General features: G+C 41.9%; 1 protein-coding gene across 2 annotated transcripts in view; it reads left to right on the forward strand.

Annotated features, from left to right (window-relative positions):
* LOC138246464 (FXYD domain-containing ion transport regulator 3-like) overlaps positions 1–15,994 on the forward strand; it is a 76,001-nt gene extending 60,007 nt beyond the window's left edge. For both annotated transcript variants that reach the window (XM_069201100.1, XM_069201101.1), the window contains 5 exons: positions 1,186–1,209; positions 1,734–1,808; positions 6,423–6,456; positions 8,190–8,236; positions 15,782–15,994. In XM_069201100.1, coding sequence (XP_069057201.1) covers positions 1,186–1,209; positions 1,734–1,808; positions 6,423–6,456; positions 8,190–8,236; positions 15,782–15,798 — 197 coding nt within the window. In that variant the 3' untranslated portion in view covers positions 15,799–15,994. The remainder of the gene's footprint in view (positions 1–1,185; positions 1,210–1,733; positions 1,809–6,422; positions 6,457–8,189; positions 8,237–15,781) is intronic.
* The last annotated feature ends 1,655 nt before the right edge of the window (positions 15,995–17,649 follow it).

Here is a 17,649-nt window from a genome sequence, read left to right on the forward strand (position 1 = left end):
CTAAGGTTTTATGGACTGATGAAATGAGAGTGAGTCTTGATGGGCCAGATGGATGGGCCCGTGGCTGGATTGGTAAAGGGCAGAGAGCTCCAGTCCGACTCAGACACCAGCAAGGTGGAGGTGGAGTACTGGTTTGGGCTGGTATCATCAAAGATGAGCTTGTGGGGCCTTTTCGGGTTGAGGATGGGGTCAAGCTCAACTCCCAGTCCTACTGCCAGTTCCTGGAAGACACCTTCTTCAAGCAGTGGTACAGGAAGAAGTCTGCATCCTTCAAGAAAAACATGATTTTCATGCAGGACAATGCTCCATCACACGCGTCCAAGTACTCCACAGCGTGGCTGGCAAGAAAGGGTATAAAAGAAGGAGATCTAATGACATGGCCTCCTTGTTCACCTGATCTGAACCCCATTGAGAACCTGTGGTCCATCATCAAATGTGAGATTTACAAGGAGGGAAAACAGTGCACCTCTCTGAACAGTGTCTGGGAGGCTGTGGTTGCTGCTGCACGCAATGTTGATGGTGAACAGATCAAAACACTGACAGAATCCATGGATGGCAGGCTTTTGAGTGTCCTTGCAAAGAAAGGTGGCTATATTGGTCACTGATTTGTTTTTGTTTTGTTTTTGAATGTCAGAAATGTATATTTGTGAATGTTGAGATGTTATATTGGTTTCACTGGTAATAATAAATAATTGAAATGGGTATATATTTGTTTTTTGTTAAGTTGCCTAATAATTATGCACAGTAATAGTCACCTGCACACACAGATATCCCCCTAACATAGCTAAAACTAAAAACAAACTAAAAACTACTTCCAAAAATATTCAGCTTTGATATTAATGAGTTTTTTGGGTTCATTGAGAACATGGTTGTTGTTCAATAATAAAATTAATCCTCAAAAATACAACTTGCCTAATAATTCTGCACTCCCTGTATTGTGGTCCCTACTTGGACAAGAGTGTATACCTCTGCCAACTACAGACCCCATTTCTAACACACATTATCTCTAGTACACATCACAATTAGACCCAGCCACTTCACGCCACACTTGATAAAAAGCAAGCTGTCGCTCTCCTTGTAATGATTTGATAGGCTTTCTTTTGGGCTATAATAGCCACAGCAAGCCCTGTTTGCATGTAATCCCCTTACTATGCAAAGTAACTCAATTGTTTTACTCTTTTCCAGATATAAACAGCCCATTCTATTATGGTAAGTCTCTATTTCCAGTAGCACTTAGTCAGCAAAGTCTTTTATTTATAGATTACGCATAGTGTTAAAAAAGGAGGGGTGGGCATGGTTAGTGGTGGGGGAGTAGAGCATTTGGGGGTTTAGCACCATGATTAAACGTGGGGATTCTTTGGAGAGCACAAGTGTGAGAGCATGTTTCAGAGCTGATCCTAACCACTGGATCCTTCTAGTGGAGCATTAAGTCCGGTTAAAGTTGATAGTTCTAGTTTTTGGGTCAGTGCCTTTCCCATAGTTGTATTTCCTAGAAGGATGTCTGTTCTGTGATTGTGAGAATAATACTTGATGCCGGATTCTGTATGTGGCTGGGCATTTGAAACTAAGCATTGTAAGAATCTCAGGCATATTTTTCTGTAATGAGTTTGTGGTTGTGCAGTGGCTGGCGTTAGAATGTTTACCTTTTACTGAGGTTTTAGATTAAGAATTCCAGCCAATGACACACACAGCCTGCTGCTTTTGTCTCTAACACGCACCTTTTACCCTTTCAGATTACCAATCTCTGAGAATTGGAGGGTTGGTGGCTGCTGGTATCCTCTGCCTTATGGGAATTATAGTCGTTCTGAGTAAGTTATCACTTTTGTTTTTGAAGTGGGGAACAAAGGGTCACATGGGGAATGCTCTTGGCCTTTGAACCCAAAGAAAAACTCTGTAATCCTTGCAGGGTACCTGGGAAGAAGACCTGTATGAGTTGACATGTACCAAAGTGTTTTCTTGATATATTATTATTCTTGAAACCAATGGTGGAATGAATGTTGCAGCTGGTTTACAAGCTAGAGAAGAAGCTAAACTTGAGTAGTGTCAAACCAGGCAGCTATTTATCATTATTTCTTCTTGTACATTGAAGATATATGTGAAGTTTGTCTGGTTTGGTTCAACTTGCTTTCAATTGTAATGCAAGTCATGGTGAGATGACCGATTAAATACATTAAAAGCAGATTATTATTATTATTGATTGGTTTGGCTGCTGTCATACCTGTGCATGTTTTTGGAATGTGTTGACTTGAAAACCAATATACAGAGGCCCACAAGCAATAGACCTATGGCAGACTTGCAGCACGGACCTACCCTGTATTCGACTGTATTAAAATTGGAATTGCTTCCTTTTAAGAATACCATGTCCTCTAATTTGAGATGGGGAAGGGGTACTACTGCTTGTAGAGAGTCCTATAACAGTGTTTACAAGTCCCGGATTATTTTCTAAACCTCTGTCCAGGGGACACTTAGAGTTTAAGAAATATAGCTGCAAGATGTTTTTCCTGCACTCTTTCTCCATGGTTAGTGGGATCCATAAATTAATTTCATATGTGTGGCATTGTACTGGTTTACGTTTCTGGTGAAGTTATTACTATAAATTGGATTTATCCACCAATTAAAAGCTTGTGTGTTCTGTTGCAGTCTGTCAGGATCCTGAGGAAACCAAGAACCCTTTTAATTTAGTTTCTTAATCAGTGATGCACTCCCCTCTCCACAGGCTGGTTTGGGCTTTGGTGACCATGCATTTGTGAGGAAATTAGATCATTGAAAGGTTCTTTCTAAAATGTCCTCAAGCTAATGTAACCAGTTAACCAACCTAATTTAACCAACATCAATGCTTATGTGCCAGATGTGCTGAGATGGAGGAGAAATTGACCAACATAAGGCAATTGGAGTTACAAAAAAATAGTTATCTAGAAACTTAAGAGAAAATTAGAATTTTGTATCGGGAATATTTTAGTCAGTGATTCAATGCAATCTTTGAATAGGGACCCACTGAAATACTCAAATGTGTTACTCTTCAGTCTTCATCAGTTAGACTGAGGTCAGTTATCTTGAGGTTTTTTTAGGTTGTTGGTCTTCTTCATTGTCTGAAATGGTTTCCATAGCCTCATAGGTTTGAAGAATTCCAGAAAGTATGAAGGTCCATCCCATCTCCTTGTAAATTGGATAATCTGGTCCAGTACAACCCCCTTTGTTTGTAAACCAGTGCTTAAATTCCATAAATTGAAAAGATAATTCTCCAGCATTGAATCTTTCCTAGCATAGATTAGCATTCTTGATTCATTTCTCGTCGTCAGTCTGGGAATCCTCTATAATCAGTGTTTTACTCAAACAGAATTAAAAGAAAATCCAGAGATTACATACAAGCAGTACACCACATTGTGCAACCTTAATCAACCAGGCAGCAGGACCTAGAGTTCGTCCCCTGTCTGCAGCTTGGTCTGATTTTCACCTTTCATTAGATTTTCATTTTGCCAACCAAAGCTTTAATTAAGAGTTCAAGTCTGCTGGCAAGCTGTCAGGGCAATGTTCTACCATATTTTCTGCTACACTTTTTTTTTTTTCTTCCTTACAATGCTAAAGTGTTTAGAGGGACTAAATGCTGAAGGACAGAAAAAACTGGAAAAAGATCCAGAATTGAAAGATTCCTAGAAGGAAACTAAACTCCCCCCTCCCCCCCACCCACTCCCAAGAAGTGTACATACAAAATAAAAAGGTTAGTGCTGTCTACCCCTGAATTACCACTGAACAAGTTAACTTAGCTTAGCAACCGGCTCATCTGGTTCTAGACCATTGTTGATTGTGCCTTTTATAAAGCAGTTGGTGTTCGTGACTGTGGCGTCATCTATGGCTGGAGTGCAGATACTTTGATTCTAGTAAAATATCTCATCATGTAGATGACAACGCCACCTAGCTATCAGCACCGTGCATTTTACAATGGCAGATTTACAGCTGACAATTGCTTACTTGTCAGCTATCTTCTCAGTGATTGACTTGTTGCAACCCATTCCAGCTTTTTCCATGCCACCTTCAACGGCTGTGTCTGTAATGTCATCAGCCTTGCTGATTTTATAGTTGTCTTAAATTTTGTCTCTCCTGGAGGGTCACTCCTCCATCTGCGGCTGGGTGCTATGGCAAGGCAGCTTTCGAGGTTTGGGAGGAAGGTTAGGGGGAGGTGGCCTCCCAACCATGCTGTCAAGACAACCCAAAAGAGCTGGACTATTTCAAGCTGCCCTCGCAACCGACCCAGGTACTTCCAGTCAGTGGAGGAATTTGTATTTGCCCAGAACTACAGATCACTAGGTACTTCAAATATTGTAATCTGGCCACAGAGACAACCTACTCATCCTACCGGAAAGTAAAATCATCTGATTATCTGCATTTGTGGGATCTACAATAGGAAATTCTTCTCTTCATCCTGAACGGAGCCATGGCAACAGTCCCAAAGTGCCAGAGAAATTGAGGATTTTATTCCAGGTTCTTTCTGATAAAAAAAAAAAACAAATCAGGACAGTTTAGGGAAAATACAGGACCTTTGGACGTAAACAAATTATTAAAGTAGAAAGAAGAAATGAAGGACGGATTGAAGAACAAGGCAAACATTCACCCCCAGTTACAAAAACCTCAGTTTAATCCATCGTTTTCTTGCCCACCACACCACTCCAGTTTGGACCCAGCCATATGAAAATCAGTCTTGATCCTGCTCCCATGGGAACATTTCAGCTTGAACTGCCAAACCGGGTCCTCCCTGCGCCGGAAACAAGCATCCTGGGACCGGTTTTGGGCTATCACCCCTCATCAGCCAGGCTAGCTTGAATCCAGTGGAGCAGTGAGCATTGGAACCACGTCATGTCTAGGTTTGACTTCAGTGAAGATTCCTATGATGCAGAACCAGGATTATAAGTAATATTTTCATCCTATTCTCAAGTTGTCTAACTTGACAGACTGGTTCTGGAGAACCTAGATTTCGGCAATTCAACTGAACATTTTTTGGGAGGCATGTACAGCAACCACAACCAAACCATACAATATTAAATGGAAGTGTTTCTGTGCATGTGGTGGAGGAGGATTGCTGGGGGGAGGGGGGTTTGCAGGGGTGCATGGAGTAAGGGGATTGAAAGAAGGATCTCCTCCAGGACAGGGTGGGAAACAGGCCAAAACATCTAGCACATCCTCTTGTGACAGCTGCCAACATTAGATTCGTGGGGGGGGGGGGGGCAGAGTTCCATTAGCTAGAAGGGGTTCCCAAATATGGAGGAAGGTGGCAGCCTTGCCTTGCACCCTGTAAATAAGGTGCTCGTATGAGTCACTCATCTTGCTTCAGTATTGGTGGTATAGGACACAGATCTTTGTCACAGTGAGTCCTGTAGCCAGGATCATCCGGTCAGAAAGGTCTTGCGTGTCGTGGAGCAAGACCAGCGGTCCTGTGAAAGGAACGAGAATCTGTAATGCTCTCTAAGCGATGTCTGAATAGAAGTCCAGTACATGGTAAGTTCCGGCCATTGGTAAAGGACATGGGGAAGGCCACAATGGTCGTGGGCACACCTCCAACAGGTCTGATGGTGCAGCAGACCTGCCTGTTTCAATATGAAAGGGGACCAGTCATTATGTATCCTGAAAAGGATGAATTTCATTCAGAATTCCCAGATCCTCCTGTCCACTTTTTAAACAATGTCCATCCAGTCGTCTTCAAATCCAGGCAGTAGTGGTTGGTGAATGTGCACCTGTTATTCCATGAACTCTTCGGTAAACATTTTGCAAAGGCACTCCTGCCTAGAGAGCATATGTTGTTGCCATGCTTCCTTTGGTTAGTGTGTTCTATAGTTGCTGCTCAGCGGGTCACTGACATGATGGACAGTGACAGCCATGTTAATAGTTGGCACTTTTTATTTGCTTGTTTCTTTAGGTGTTATCCGACTGTGAACTGGTTTTAATGCACCCAACACACAGTTTAAATGACTTGAGTGAAAGAAAAGCACAAGGTAGGGTAAAGTGACTAAAGGGTCAGAATTCTCCACAAACTTGAATGAGCTAAGGGTGAGCTTACAGTGTAATCCTGAAGATGACCAGTGTCAATAAGCGAAGGTAGGTTGTGCGAGATCATAAGGATGCAAGGACCTTACAATGACTTGGCTGCTTGTCCTGGTGCTGAGTGATGATGCTAAAGTCTTCTGATCGACTAGTTACACGGTCACGCTTACGATTCCTTCTTGGATCTTTGTGCCTCGAGTTTCATAGAAGTGTTTTTCCCATTATTTTGATGGGCCTGTGATTTAATTTTGTTTTGTGGGAGGAACAAGAAGGAGGTGTTAAACTTAGGTTGAAGTTTGAATTTTGCTGTTGGCTGAATACAGTTGTACCCTGGGGTTGGGTTGCACCGCCCTCCGCCGCTAAAACATTACCCTTTTGTCTCCACCTAGGTGGGAAATGCCGCTGCAAATTTAACAAGAACCAGTAAGTAACCTTTTGATTAAAACTATATACTTGAGAGAAGGGGAATTTACTCACCTGAAAACATTTGCATCTGCCTTTGAAACCACTTGGCTTTCAATTAAAACATGACATGCAATAAAGAAGCACAGTAAAATCGCTATTGGCGCAAGTGGCGTATCACGGGCATAGTGTGCTTCATACGCACTGTATAGCAGCCAACTGAAGGCCTTTGTGTAGTTGTTCAGAGGAGTGCTAAGGATGTGGTTGTTTGGAGTGCAGTGCTGTGATTGGTTGATTGGTGAACGCGTCAGAATTGGGGCATGGCAATTCTAGTTTGCGAACCAAGGTTAGGGCGCTCAGCAAAAAAAAAAAGAAAAGCCAGTTGGTCAGAGACATTGTGTAATGTGGTAAATGTGACAGGTAAGTGAAAAAAAATTCTACTGGATGAGAAGAGGATGAGTGGGTTGGGGCCTGTCACTGTCATGGCGATGTGGAAGTCTTATTTCATAATTTGAGAACATCATCTCTGTTTTGACATGTTATAACGGATCATTGTTTGCCTAGAGGTAACTAAACGGCAGATGGGTACCGCCCTGCAATGTGCCTACAGACTTACTTGTTAATGGTAGTTGTGCCATTATTTACCCCTCCTCTTTCATGGCCCTGCTTGCTTCTCGCTTCAAGCAGACCAAACCCAAAGTAAGAAGCCTGTCTCCGAAGAGCAATTCCAACAGTTTTTTTCTCTCTGCTATATCATCTAATATTTGTAGAAAGTTAATCTTTCAATGTCTGAGAGGGTGTTGCTCACACACTCGCTATACTGTTTTTTTTTTTTTTTTAACGATGGCAAGGTTGTATTTTAATGGACAGCCCTGAAATGGTCAATCTCTGGGCACTGGTTCCTCCCATGCTTGTTGCGGAAGCAGATTAGGCCTCAACTAATGAGTTTAATGTCTGTGGTGGTTCAGGAGATGCCATCCCTCCTACTTGAAGCCATTGCAAGACATAGTGTGACTGCAGGCCTGGCAACGTACGAGAGTACAGCATCCTCCGCATCTCTGGTAGGAGAAGCCAGAGACATTTGCTGGTACAGCGGTGCGGTAGATGGTGCCACTAAACATCATAGGTCAACAACCTGAATTACTAACCAGGGTGTTGCTATATATAGTAAGGCCACAATGTAGCAGGGTTTAAATTTGCCTCAGCTGGTCTTTATTAATATGTAACAATTGAAGAAGAAAGTATTTTAGTACGTTATTGGTGGAAACGGCCTAAGCCCAGTTCTTCCTCACCAGCCAGCGGACTAGTTTGGAATCCCCATACGTCAGGCCTCACGTAGTTCCAGAACTTAGGGTAATAGCATTCCTAGGCCTCCTAGTCCTTAAACTGGGAATCAAGTGTGCGAACGAGGGTAGGGTGCCTAAGACTGACCTCCATTACTTTTTGGAGAGTCTTACCATATTTGGCTTGATGTAAGTGATTGAGGGGGTTTGTCCCATGCCATTGCCGGGTGAATGTTAGGGGATAGTGTCACATCAGTTAGTTTAAGATAGTAATAGGAACTCTTCTCTTTTGAAAGTGCATGTTGGGAAAGGTCTTGCGTGATCACACCGCAACTTTTACCTCCGACAGGAAGCATATAAATGCTTTGTTTATGCAGTGTGCCGATTTAACTGTTTTTCAAATGTAATCAACACCATGTATCCCAAAACTAAACAAAACTATTTGTAACTGACGCTGCTTTTGTTTTCTAGGAGGCGCAGAAGTGAGGCCCAACAGGCTCAGCAGCTGATCGCTCCAGGTAGGTCAGTGCACAATACAGTTGAGCGGAGGAAGGCTGCCATACTCGCTTTTGTGTGGTACGGAACCTCCTGATGTCCAGAAAAGTAGGGTCGTGAGTGGTAGCACTGGGGTACAATGTGCTCGGTAGAGGTGAAGGGGTGTGGTGCATGTTTCAGAGTGGATGAGTTAGAGAATTGGGTTAAAATATAATTTCTGCACTGTAGATGTAGGGCCTTCATTGAAAAACCTGTACCCTGCAATACTCCTGCCTGTGTGTGGATCTCAGAACACTTTCTAATACATTTTCACTTAAAACCAGCTGCCTAGGCAACATAAAAAATATTTCGAAAATGTAAGATGACAGATAAGGGAAGCTAGAAATGGAGCGCTGCTCCTTCCCTTTCATTCTTTTTTTTTTTTTTTTTTTTTTTTTTTTTTCCTTCACCAGCTTCTGTATTGCTCCATAACTTGTACTGCTTTGCTATTTTGCTCCCAAGTTTCAGTTCTTTTAGTTCTTTTTCCCAGCTCATGTGAGAAGGACACAGAATGCTGCTTTGTTTTATCACCCCTTTTTCTGAAAAAAGGTATTTTGTCTCCATTTGCTGTGTTTCTGTCAACGCTTTTTTTTTCTCCATCAGACTCTGTTTCTAGATAGTATTATTGAGTGATTTATTTTCTCAGCCTTTACCTCTGTTTTTTTCAAAGTAGTGTTTGCTGCCGTGCCCCGGGTGTAGGAGAAAAAGGCTGCCAATGACCTTAGTTTACCTGTGATCTGGCTCCTCAATTCCATTGAAGTGGAGGCGTGCCCCTTTTAACAGAAAGTGTGTATCTTTGCTACCTGGCCGATTGGCTTATTAGGACCAACTGCCCCAGTAGGATTTTCATACTACTCCGACTCTTCTAAATTATCTGAGGGTTGAGGTAAGTTTCCCAAAATCGACATCTTCCTGAGCTCAGATGTTAATAGAGTGTTTTCTTTGGTGGAGAGTACTTGTTCGTCATCATTAATATCTGCATCTTCAGAAGATTCCTGAACCAACAGCAAGACACTGCTCTTTATTGGGCTGCATGGCTGGCTTTATGCGTTTTCATTATCACGCATGCCAGGTTAAAGAAGTTGGACAGTGTTAGCAAGACATACTAGAGCAGAGTCAACAACCAATGCAATGTCTTCTTTGGAGACTGAATCAGACTTCTTTCTTGCAAGGGATGACTTTTCTGTGTCCACTGTGAAGTGCTTCTCGGGCAGGATAGGATGCATATCTAGCCCATTTGACAAATGAAGGAGCCTGTCAGAGAGAGATACTGTCTTTGAACCCTGCAGGCACTCTGGACACTACCTAGCACTCAAGGCTTTCCTTCTGTCTCCAATGATGGCCTAGTTTCTGATTCAGAAAAAAAACATTACTGAGTTTCCTGAACAAAAAGGCCCAGAGTCATGTAAGGGGAGCTCAAACAATTTGGAGGTAGCTCATTCCAAGTAGGTATTAATCAAAGCAATGGGTTTTCTGAAAGTAGAGAACATGGAAGCGTCTGCCCCAAACATGCTCACCGTAAAAAAAATAAAAAAAAACACAAATGGGTTTTTCAGCATATTTTTACATAAAGGATTTTCCACAAAAGACTTTGTTGCCATAATAGAAGTAGCAAAACTTCAATCTAAAATACCATTTGATTATCTAGGTGGAAAGATGTCTTAAGACTTAAGACCACTACTCTGACGCGGCCGGCAAGATTAGAGTTCGACAGCAAAGTGCTTTTAGAAGCAATGCCTTTGATCCACGATAACTAGTTGCAAGCCCTGTTGATGTTTAATGTCTTTATGTTTAAAACTGGATTGTCAGATGATCTTGGCATTTATCGGTGTTCAATACTCTGTATAGTAGAAACTCCATTCTCCATAAAGTACAGTGATTTTGCAGACTGCAAAATGGTGAACGGTGCCTGTAATATGTTTAGCTGTTGGAAGATAGTTCCAGAGAGTAGCTTCCTTCACAGAAAAGGCATGACCGCCTTAGGGTACCTTCTTAGTTTGGGAATTGCTGCAAGTTGAGGCTTGGAGAAGCTCAAAGAACGTACTGGTGTGAACGGCCTAGAGAATGTTAAGGTGAGTGTATTAAAGTAGAAAAGATTTTGGTCAGCACTTCCGATTGAGTGGGTGTAGGGGAGAACAAGAGGGTATTGAGGGATTAAACATAGTTCATCAACAAAATGAACTAACAGATTTCGTAATGTTTGGAAAAGGGTGGAGCAATGACCTAAGGAGTTCAGCCACCATGCAGATGTCCAGACTGCGGAAGGGTCTCCAGATCACCACTGTTTCACTCCTGCTAAGTTTTAAGCAGTTGATACTCATCCAGTTCTTGGCTACCAAAAAACATTGCACTCTATATTATTTCCATCCAACCTCAGTTTATGCTTGATGCTGCGTATGTACCACATACAGGACACGTTAAAAAATATTATAAGTGAACCACATAAAGATTTAACAATGTAGGACCGATCAAGGAGCCATAGACCCTCCACAAGATAAATAGGAGGCTGAGGAACAGTACAAGGGCATTATCACCACCTGACTCTTTCTGCTAAGAAAGAGGAATTCCAGCTCTGTACCATTACTTTGATCCTCGTCCCATGCAGGCTGTCCATGAGTACCATTCAGGACACTGCATCAAAAACAGCAGAAGGACCAAGAAGAGTCAAGGTCTCCCTGTTCTAAAATCATACACAGCACATTCTGTGCTACCAACTCTGTGACCTTTGTTCCATGATGAAAGTGAAAACCTGCTTTGACAGGATACAGCAGGGAGTTGTCCGTGATGGAGGAAGATATTTCTGTATTGATTTCACTTTCAGCTATTTGGGAATTTGAGGATAGTAATGAAATAGGCCTACCTACTCAAGGTGGCAATTTCACTGAAGTGGACATTTATAAAAAAATTACGCACAACTTTTTCATTCGAGTCTGTGACAGCGTATGCTCTTGTAAGAGATATTGTACACAACAAGGGGCTTGCGACCTGCCCATTGCTTACCATTCATTGGCTTCTTTGTCACTGTTAGTTGCTGCTTACTGATAGACGAGCGTGTGCCGTCTTCCCTCCCCCTTCTTTTGGCTGGAGCATGGCCCAAGTACTGATTGCTCCGGCTTGATTGCTGTCCTTCTGCTGATCATGCTTTGATTGCAAACCCCAGTGGCTCCACCAGAGACCCAGCCATTACTATACAACACATCCCCTTGGGACCAGGCGATGCAACATTTACGGAGTCTGGAAAAAGTAGAATAGAAGGCAAATGCGATCAAGCAGGTAGCCAGATGACACCTGTACTCTCAACAATAATTATTAGCTTATTGTGTAATTAATCTTTACTTTGTATTTATAAAAGGCATGGGCAGAGCTCATTGTGGCCAATTTTTGCAGGGGCTGCTTTGTCATATGAGGCCTCCGACCGGCAGAGACAACAGAAGACCTCCGACCAACCCTGTAACTTGACCATGACATATGCAGCGTTAATTATACTTGCTGCATGGACTCTAAACAAACATGTACTTATATATGTATCAGCCGTGCTAGATGTAATCATGCCAACCTCGTGTAAAGTAACACAGCGGGTGAGTTCTTCTACAGCACTTGGAAGTAAAGAGAGCATAAGTCTTCAGTTCAATTTATATATACACACAGTTTGTGCACACAGAACATGGGCAGATTTAGAGACTATTTTGCAAAATTCCTCAGAAGCATTGCTGGTTGTTGCAAGGCACGAGGAGTAGAACAGAACCCAACCTGATGTTATCTCGCTCTTATAATCTCTCTCAGCCTCTTTAAAGTTAGTCTTAGAAGCTGCAGAATAATCACAGAGCCAGGCTGGCAACTTTTTACAGGCTTGTGTAGATGCTTAGCAAAGCTGTGGATGATGGATGTGGCTTTTTCTTGGCTATCACAATTATTTATTAAGTTTACATGACTGTCCTCTTCTGTGCAGTCATGTGTGGGAGATCGCAGAGGGTATCCCGATCTATTAAATGAGTTTGTGAAATCATTGTCAGCCGTCATTAAATCTTTTGATGTCTACCTACAGTTGGCCCCGTTTTCTATACGACTTTTCATTCCTTGCTTTGTTGCAATGTAGAAGAATAGTATTGACAGTCTGCTGAATCTCAATGCCATATAGATTGAGTTCAGGACAGTGTGTGGGTTTCCACTTTGTGGTTGGAAGAAAAAAATGTTTTTTTCAGGCTTCACGCCCTGTAGTGAAGATCAAAAACTTGGCCTTCATGATGGACAAGGATCTGAAGTTGACAGATCAGGTTAATGCAGTGATCTACTCTCAGGATTTATCTGTCACATGAGGATGTTAAATATTTTTCTACATACCTCCATACTTCAGAACTCCTGTAATCTCTGCAGGGATTCAAGCAGGCATTATTATGCCAACATCTTTTACATTGAAATTGTCAAAATAAACTATTCGGAATGTCACCTCACTCGAAACCTCACAGTACAATCAATACGTAAATTGCACCGATTTAATTGTCCCCACTGCCCATAAAAGGTTTCTCCGCCTTCCCATGGTGTAATGCTTATGACAATAATTCATCAATTGCACATTTGAGGTTCTAAGCGACTCCTCAAGAACTACTTGCATTCCTGCTCATCAGCTGCACTATGGTTGTGCCCACTTCATTTGTATTCTACAATACAGGATCACCTGTTCAAGAGGGAGGGCTTTTTCTGTCCTTCACTCCAACTGTGGATTTCTTTACCAAATGGACTTCACTCCGTTGTAAGCTATGTGTTTAGGAAGTCCTGTAACACTGCTCTTTGGTTAGGTACTTGTAACTGCATCCCACTGCTGGAGCCAAAGCTTCAAGATGCCTCGGGTGAACAAACAGTGGTAAGGATTTTCACTCTTTGATTTATTGCGTAAGCGGGTGGTTCCTTTTTTAATCTACTATATTTTAGGCGTCATTGATGCATCTTTCTTGGATGACTTTTTTTTTATTGCACCTACTTAATAAACTACGTCTTTTTCATTCCAGTGCAGTAGAAATGAGTAATTATGCTTATTTACTCCCTTAAGAGGTTTCACAATTTCACGTCCACCATTCTACATCTTCAGCAGAGCAGTCTACGCACATTAGATATTGGAGTTCTTGAAATCTGAATGGCAATGGTCTTGTACGAACACATTTTTCATCATGGGATTCTGTCTAATACTCATGAAAGGTAGAATCTTTGTGCATGTGCAAGATCCAATATATATATTTTTTTTTTGTAAAGAAAAAAATCATGTTTTCCAGGTAAATCAAACTACCGAAAACATGCCCTCTAAACAGGTACCATTTTGGAGCAGAGGGAAGATACAAACTAAAAGTTCCATATTCAGATTATGTGGCCCTAAAAGCAGGGCTATCTGTGGGGCTTTTTATGAATTCATCTTTTGAAGAACTTTGATAAAAAGGAACCTTTTTATTATGCATCCTGCTAAGTTATCGACTGGCAAACAAGTCCTTGACATGGCAATGAAAACCAGACACAAGAGGAAAAGCATCTCGTGCTGCCTACTAAGGAAGTGTCCTTACTAGTGATATTTGAAGAGGTGCTACTGATTCAAGTCAAACATTTACAAAACACTTGCTTGGATTCAGAAGTCGGAGCGGATGCAGTAGCTGATCGGGATGCTGTGAGAAATTTGTTTGGGCAAATTGTTCCCTGGGTGTTAAACTAATATTGCTTACCAATGTGCCTGTTACTCTAATCTATTGTTTGGATTTCAATAAGGATCTTACCATGCGGAAGCAAATCTTCCCTGTAATCCTTATTCCGCATCATAGGAACCCTTGTTTACTTATTGAAGGCATAACCTATCATCCATCCCGGCTTGATTTTTCGAATGGTACTTTCATGTTCTTTTCATCAGAAGTAAGGGCAGACTGCCACTATAGGGAATGATGTTATATGGCAGATGCTAGCTCTTTCAGTGGTGTTGTAGTTTCATCATTCTACAGCTATTGCATATTTCGCTGCTTTCGAAACTTTGACCACTATACCTCAGCCTATGGACTACTGCAGAAACAGTTGTCTAACAACTTTGGAGGCAGGTTATTCAGCTTTCCCAACCTTTCCCTTATTAGTAAAAGAAAACCTGTTTTCCAAGCTAACTGCACTTAAATGATATTTAATGTAAAAATACATGCCACCTTGTGTGTGATGTTCCTATATTACCATCTCGCTGATCTTTCTGATGATCACCCTACCTCATGATTTATGATGTTACTAGAACCCCTAAATAGCAATACAAGGCCATATTATATGTATGTATCCTCTTTAACTACATAGAATATTGTCAAATTGTTCCATGGTGCAACACACAGGTGGGATTATTGCTTAGGACTGCAGTGGAGATACCTACAATGAAATACTATGATTACAAGTTGCCTTTTTCATTAGTGTAGGTGTTCAATTTTGAAGTCACTAATTAATACTTGTAAATTCTAGTGTACAAGTTGTATTATCAGGACTGGTCTCTTTGAAACCGTGTACAATGTGCTGGTGTTTGTTCTGGGTTTGTCTTGAGTGAAAAAAACATGACTGAATGCAGATCCTGTTTAATATTCCTATCCTGAATTACTGATTTTACCTCTTCAGGGGTGGGGTTTGAGTTCAGTCTGACAAACTATTACCTCTATACCCTATCAGTTGGAGGTTACTCAAAGGGACAGTTCTTAGAAAGTAACAGTCTACCATTGTTCGACACAGATCAGGTTCCTTTCCTTGGTTCCTTCAACCACCGAAGAGTTGTGGTTGCACCACGTTGCCGTCAAATCAAAACTTATATCTAAGTTTCCATGTACTAGCGCAGGTTTATGGGCTTTTAGCTTCATATCGTCTCAGACCATTACCCTGGAATAGGGCTGGAGCATCAGGTGGAAGTGTTTTCAGTTAAGATGCTCTTTTTCTAAGGCAGTACTGTAAACAATCTGCTAAATGATTTTAGACCAAAAGCATTCATTGTTCTACGGTGTATTCTGGAAGGAGAACAGGGAAAGTTACATTGATACTGTCTAGGCGACCAGAATCTGTCATTATGAGGGCTCCAGTTTTGCATATTAGCCTAGTTTGATAGGTGGGGTGGCGAGAGGTGTGTTTGCGTAAGTAGGCCTTCAATTCATGTTCACTACACAACAAATCCCGAGTTTTCAGGGATTCTTTGTCTTTTTGAGCAGATGCACTATGCAGATGATCAAACACCCTGGCCCAGTGAAAGAACATGAAGGCGGCGTATCTAAATAGCAACGAACACTGTCATTTTTAGCATTTGCATTCGTTTTAGGGACAGTTTAGTCCTAAAACCAGTGACGTGCAAGGGAAGATGTCCTCCAAAATCCTGCAGTATGATAGTCAGTTGGGGAGTTCACAGCAGTGTCAGGTATGTTTGGGGTGTCCGACTGCCTTATACTTACCGTGGCATGCAGGGTAAGGAAAGCGTCTACTCCCAACAATAGCCTAGGGCTGGAATGTTCATTCATCTTGCTCACAGAATTCCACTCTTTCTGTTGCAGGAAGCGCTACCAACTGATAGGATTCCCCAGTGGACAAGGATGGTTATTGACAACATTAACGTTATGGAACGGTGTCGCGTTTTAGATGATATTTTTTGTTTGCTTCCTTGGAAGCTGCCTCGGAGGGGAATATTTCTAGATATTCCTATCTCTATCCTTTCTTGTCAATTTGTGTTTTTAACTTGAAAATTAAAATAAAGTGTTTTTTTCTCATACGGTGTCACTTGTTTCTTTCTATCTATGTAGGTTAAGGGGTTGGAGGGAGTAAGGTGGTTTGATGTCCGTCTTTAAAATTCAGCAGAGGCTTGACCTGTATGGAATACACACAGTCTTCTTGGACCTCCGATGGAGCCAGTGAGTATGTGGGAGGGGTAGTAGACCTGGGACCAGTGGAACCCAGTGGCAACCGGTCAGCCCTTGTGTGAAAAAATATTATTGGTCACTGAGCTCTAGAAGTCCGATACTACTGTAAGCTAACTGACTTGTCAAGCATCAACTATTCAGGTCATTTATTTTCAGGGGATTAGTGAACAAAAAGACAGATCAATGAGTGAACAGACTAGGCTTTATCCTGAAGGTTGGTATTTGGGTGCAACAATAACTTTTATTTACCTTTTCCACCATGACAACCAAAAATAGCCTTACAGTAGGAGCAGTTTAGATAGTTATCACAGTTTCATAAGGCTCAGTGGAAAGTACATATCATTCACATGTCGCTGACAAAGGAGGACGGTCTGTGTGTCCAAGGCAGGGTTGCTCTGTATTCACATCTGCAAGGGATGCTGTCAATATTCTGAGGTAGATAGACAATACCCAGAGGGCATGGGCTATCTAGTGACTCAAGTGGTCAGCAGGCACGAATGACAAACATACACCTTGTATTTGCACTTGAATCCTATTGCATGCGCATCATACCTCACATAATCCTCTGTAATCGTGGTTTCCTAAGTTGGAAGGAGAAGCATTAGCCAGGAAAGATAGCAGTGGTTGCCATAATTTTGGATCTGCGGGTGGGTGGAAGAGCGGAATAGTGAACCTTTAGCTGTTCATAGCAATATGTCAGATCTGAGAGCCAGACTTAGCCAGTGGGGTTTTTATTTCTTTGTCTCACACATGCCACCCTTTCTTCGTCAAACTTTAGGAGAAGCAAGATGTTTGCCACAATATAGAAGTGAAGCATCTAGCGCTTAATGAAGTCTGGTCAGTGCACCCCAACATGATCATCTTGTGGGAATATATTGACTTCAAGCATGGTGGATAGTTGCTCAAGCACTTTTCCCCAACATTCTTTGATCTTGGGGCATTTCCAGGCTAAATGTATGAAGGCAGCTTGAGGAGTTTGGGCATCACTGAAGGGTTACATTTATTGGGCATGAGGGGAGGGCAGTATACTTGATGTGAAAATAAAAATGTAATGGGCTAAACACAATCTGCCTTTTGGAAATAGCTCAATAATGTGGTGGCATCCGAGAGAGATGTTCCCAGAGTGGATTCACATATCTCTCTAGTACTGGGTTGTATCGGGAGGCCGACTACTGCCTGGTTGAGTACCATTGGATAACCATGTGTCTGGTCAAGAGAAGTGTCTGGATTAAATAAAGTACCTGCATGATGTATGTTCCTGAGGGAAGAAGGGGTAACGACCCCTACATCATCACTGAAGTCTATAATATGGGAACATAACAAGTGCAGTGGTATCTGTTCTGTATAATGTCAGAGTAGTCTAAGAACAGGCTTCCCATTATGGCTATCCCACAGGTCCATATTCTGGTTAAAGACAAACACTCCATGGTTAGTTGCCACAAGGGATGATGGTGTAGGGGTTGTTCAGGGGCATGAAGGATATGTGGTAGTTGTTTTCTGGGTCT

The sequence above is a fragment of the Pleurodeles waltl genome, chromosome 7, assembly GCF_031143425.1.
Source record: "Pleurodeles waltl isolate 20211129_DDA chromosome 7, aPleWal1.hap1.20221129, whole genome shotgun sequence".
NCBI lineage: Eukaryota > Metazoa > Chordata > Amphibia > Caudata > Salamandridae > Pleurodeles > Pleurodeles waltl.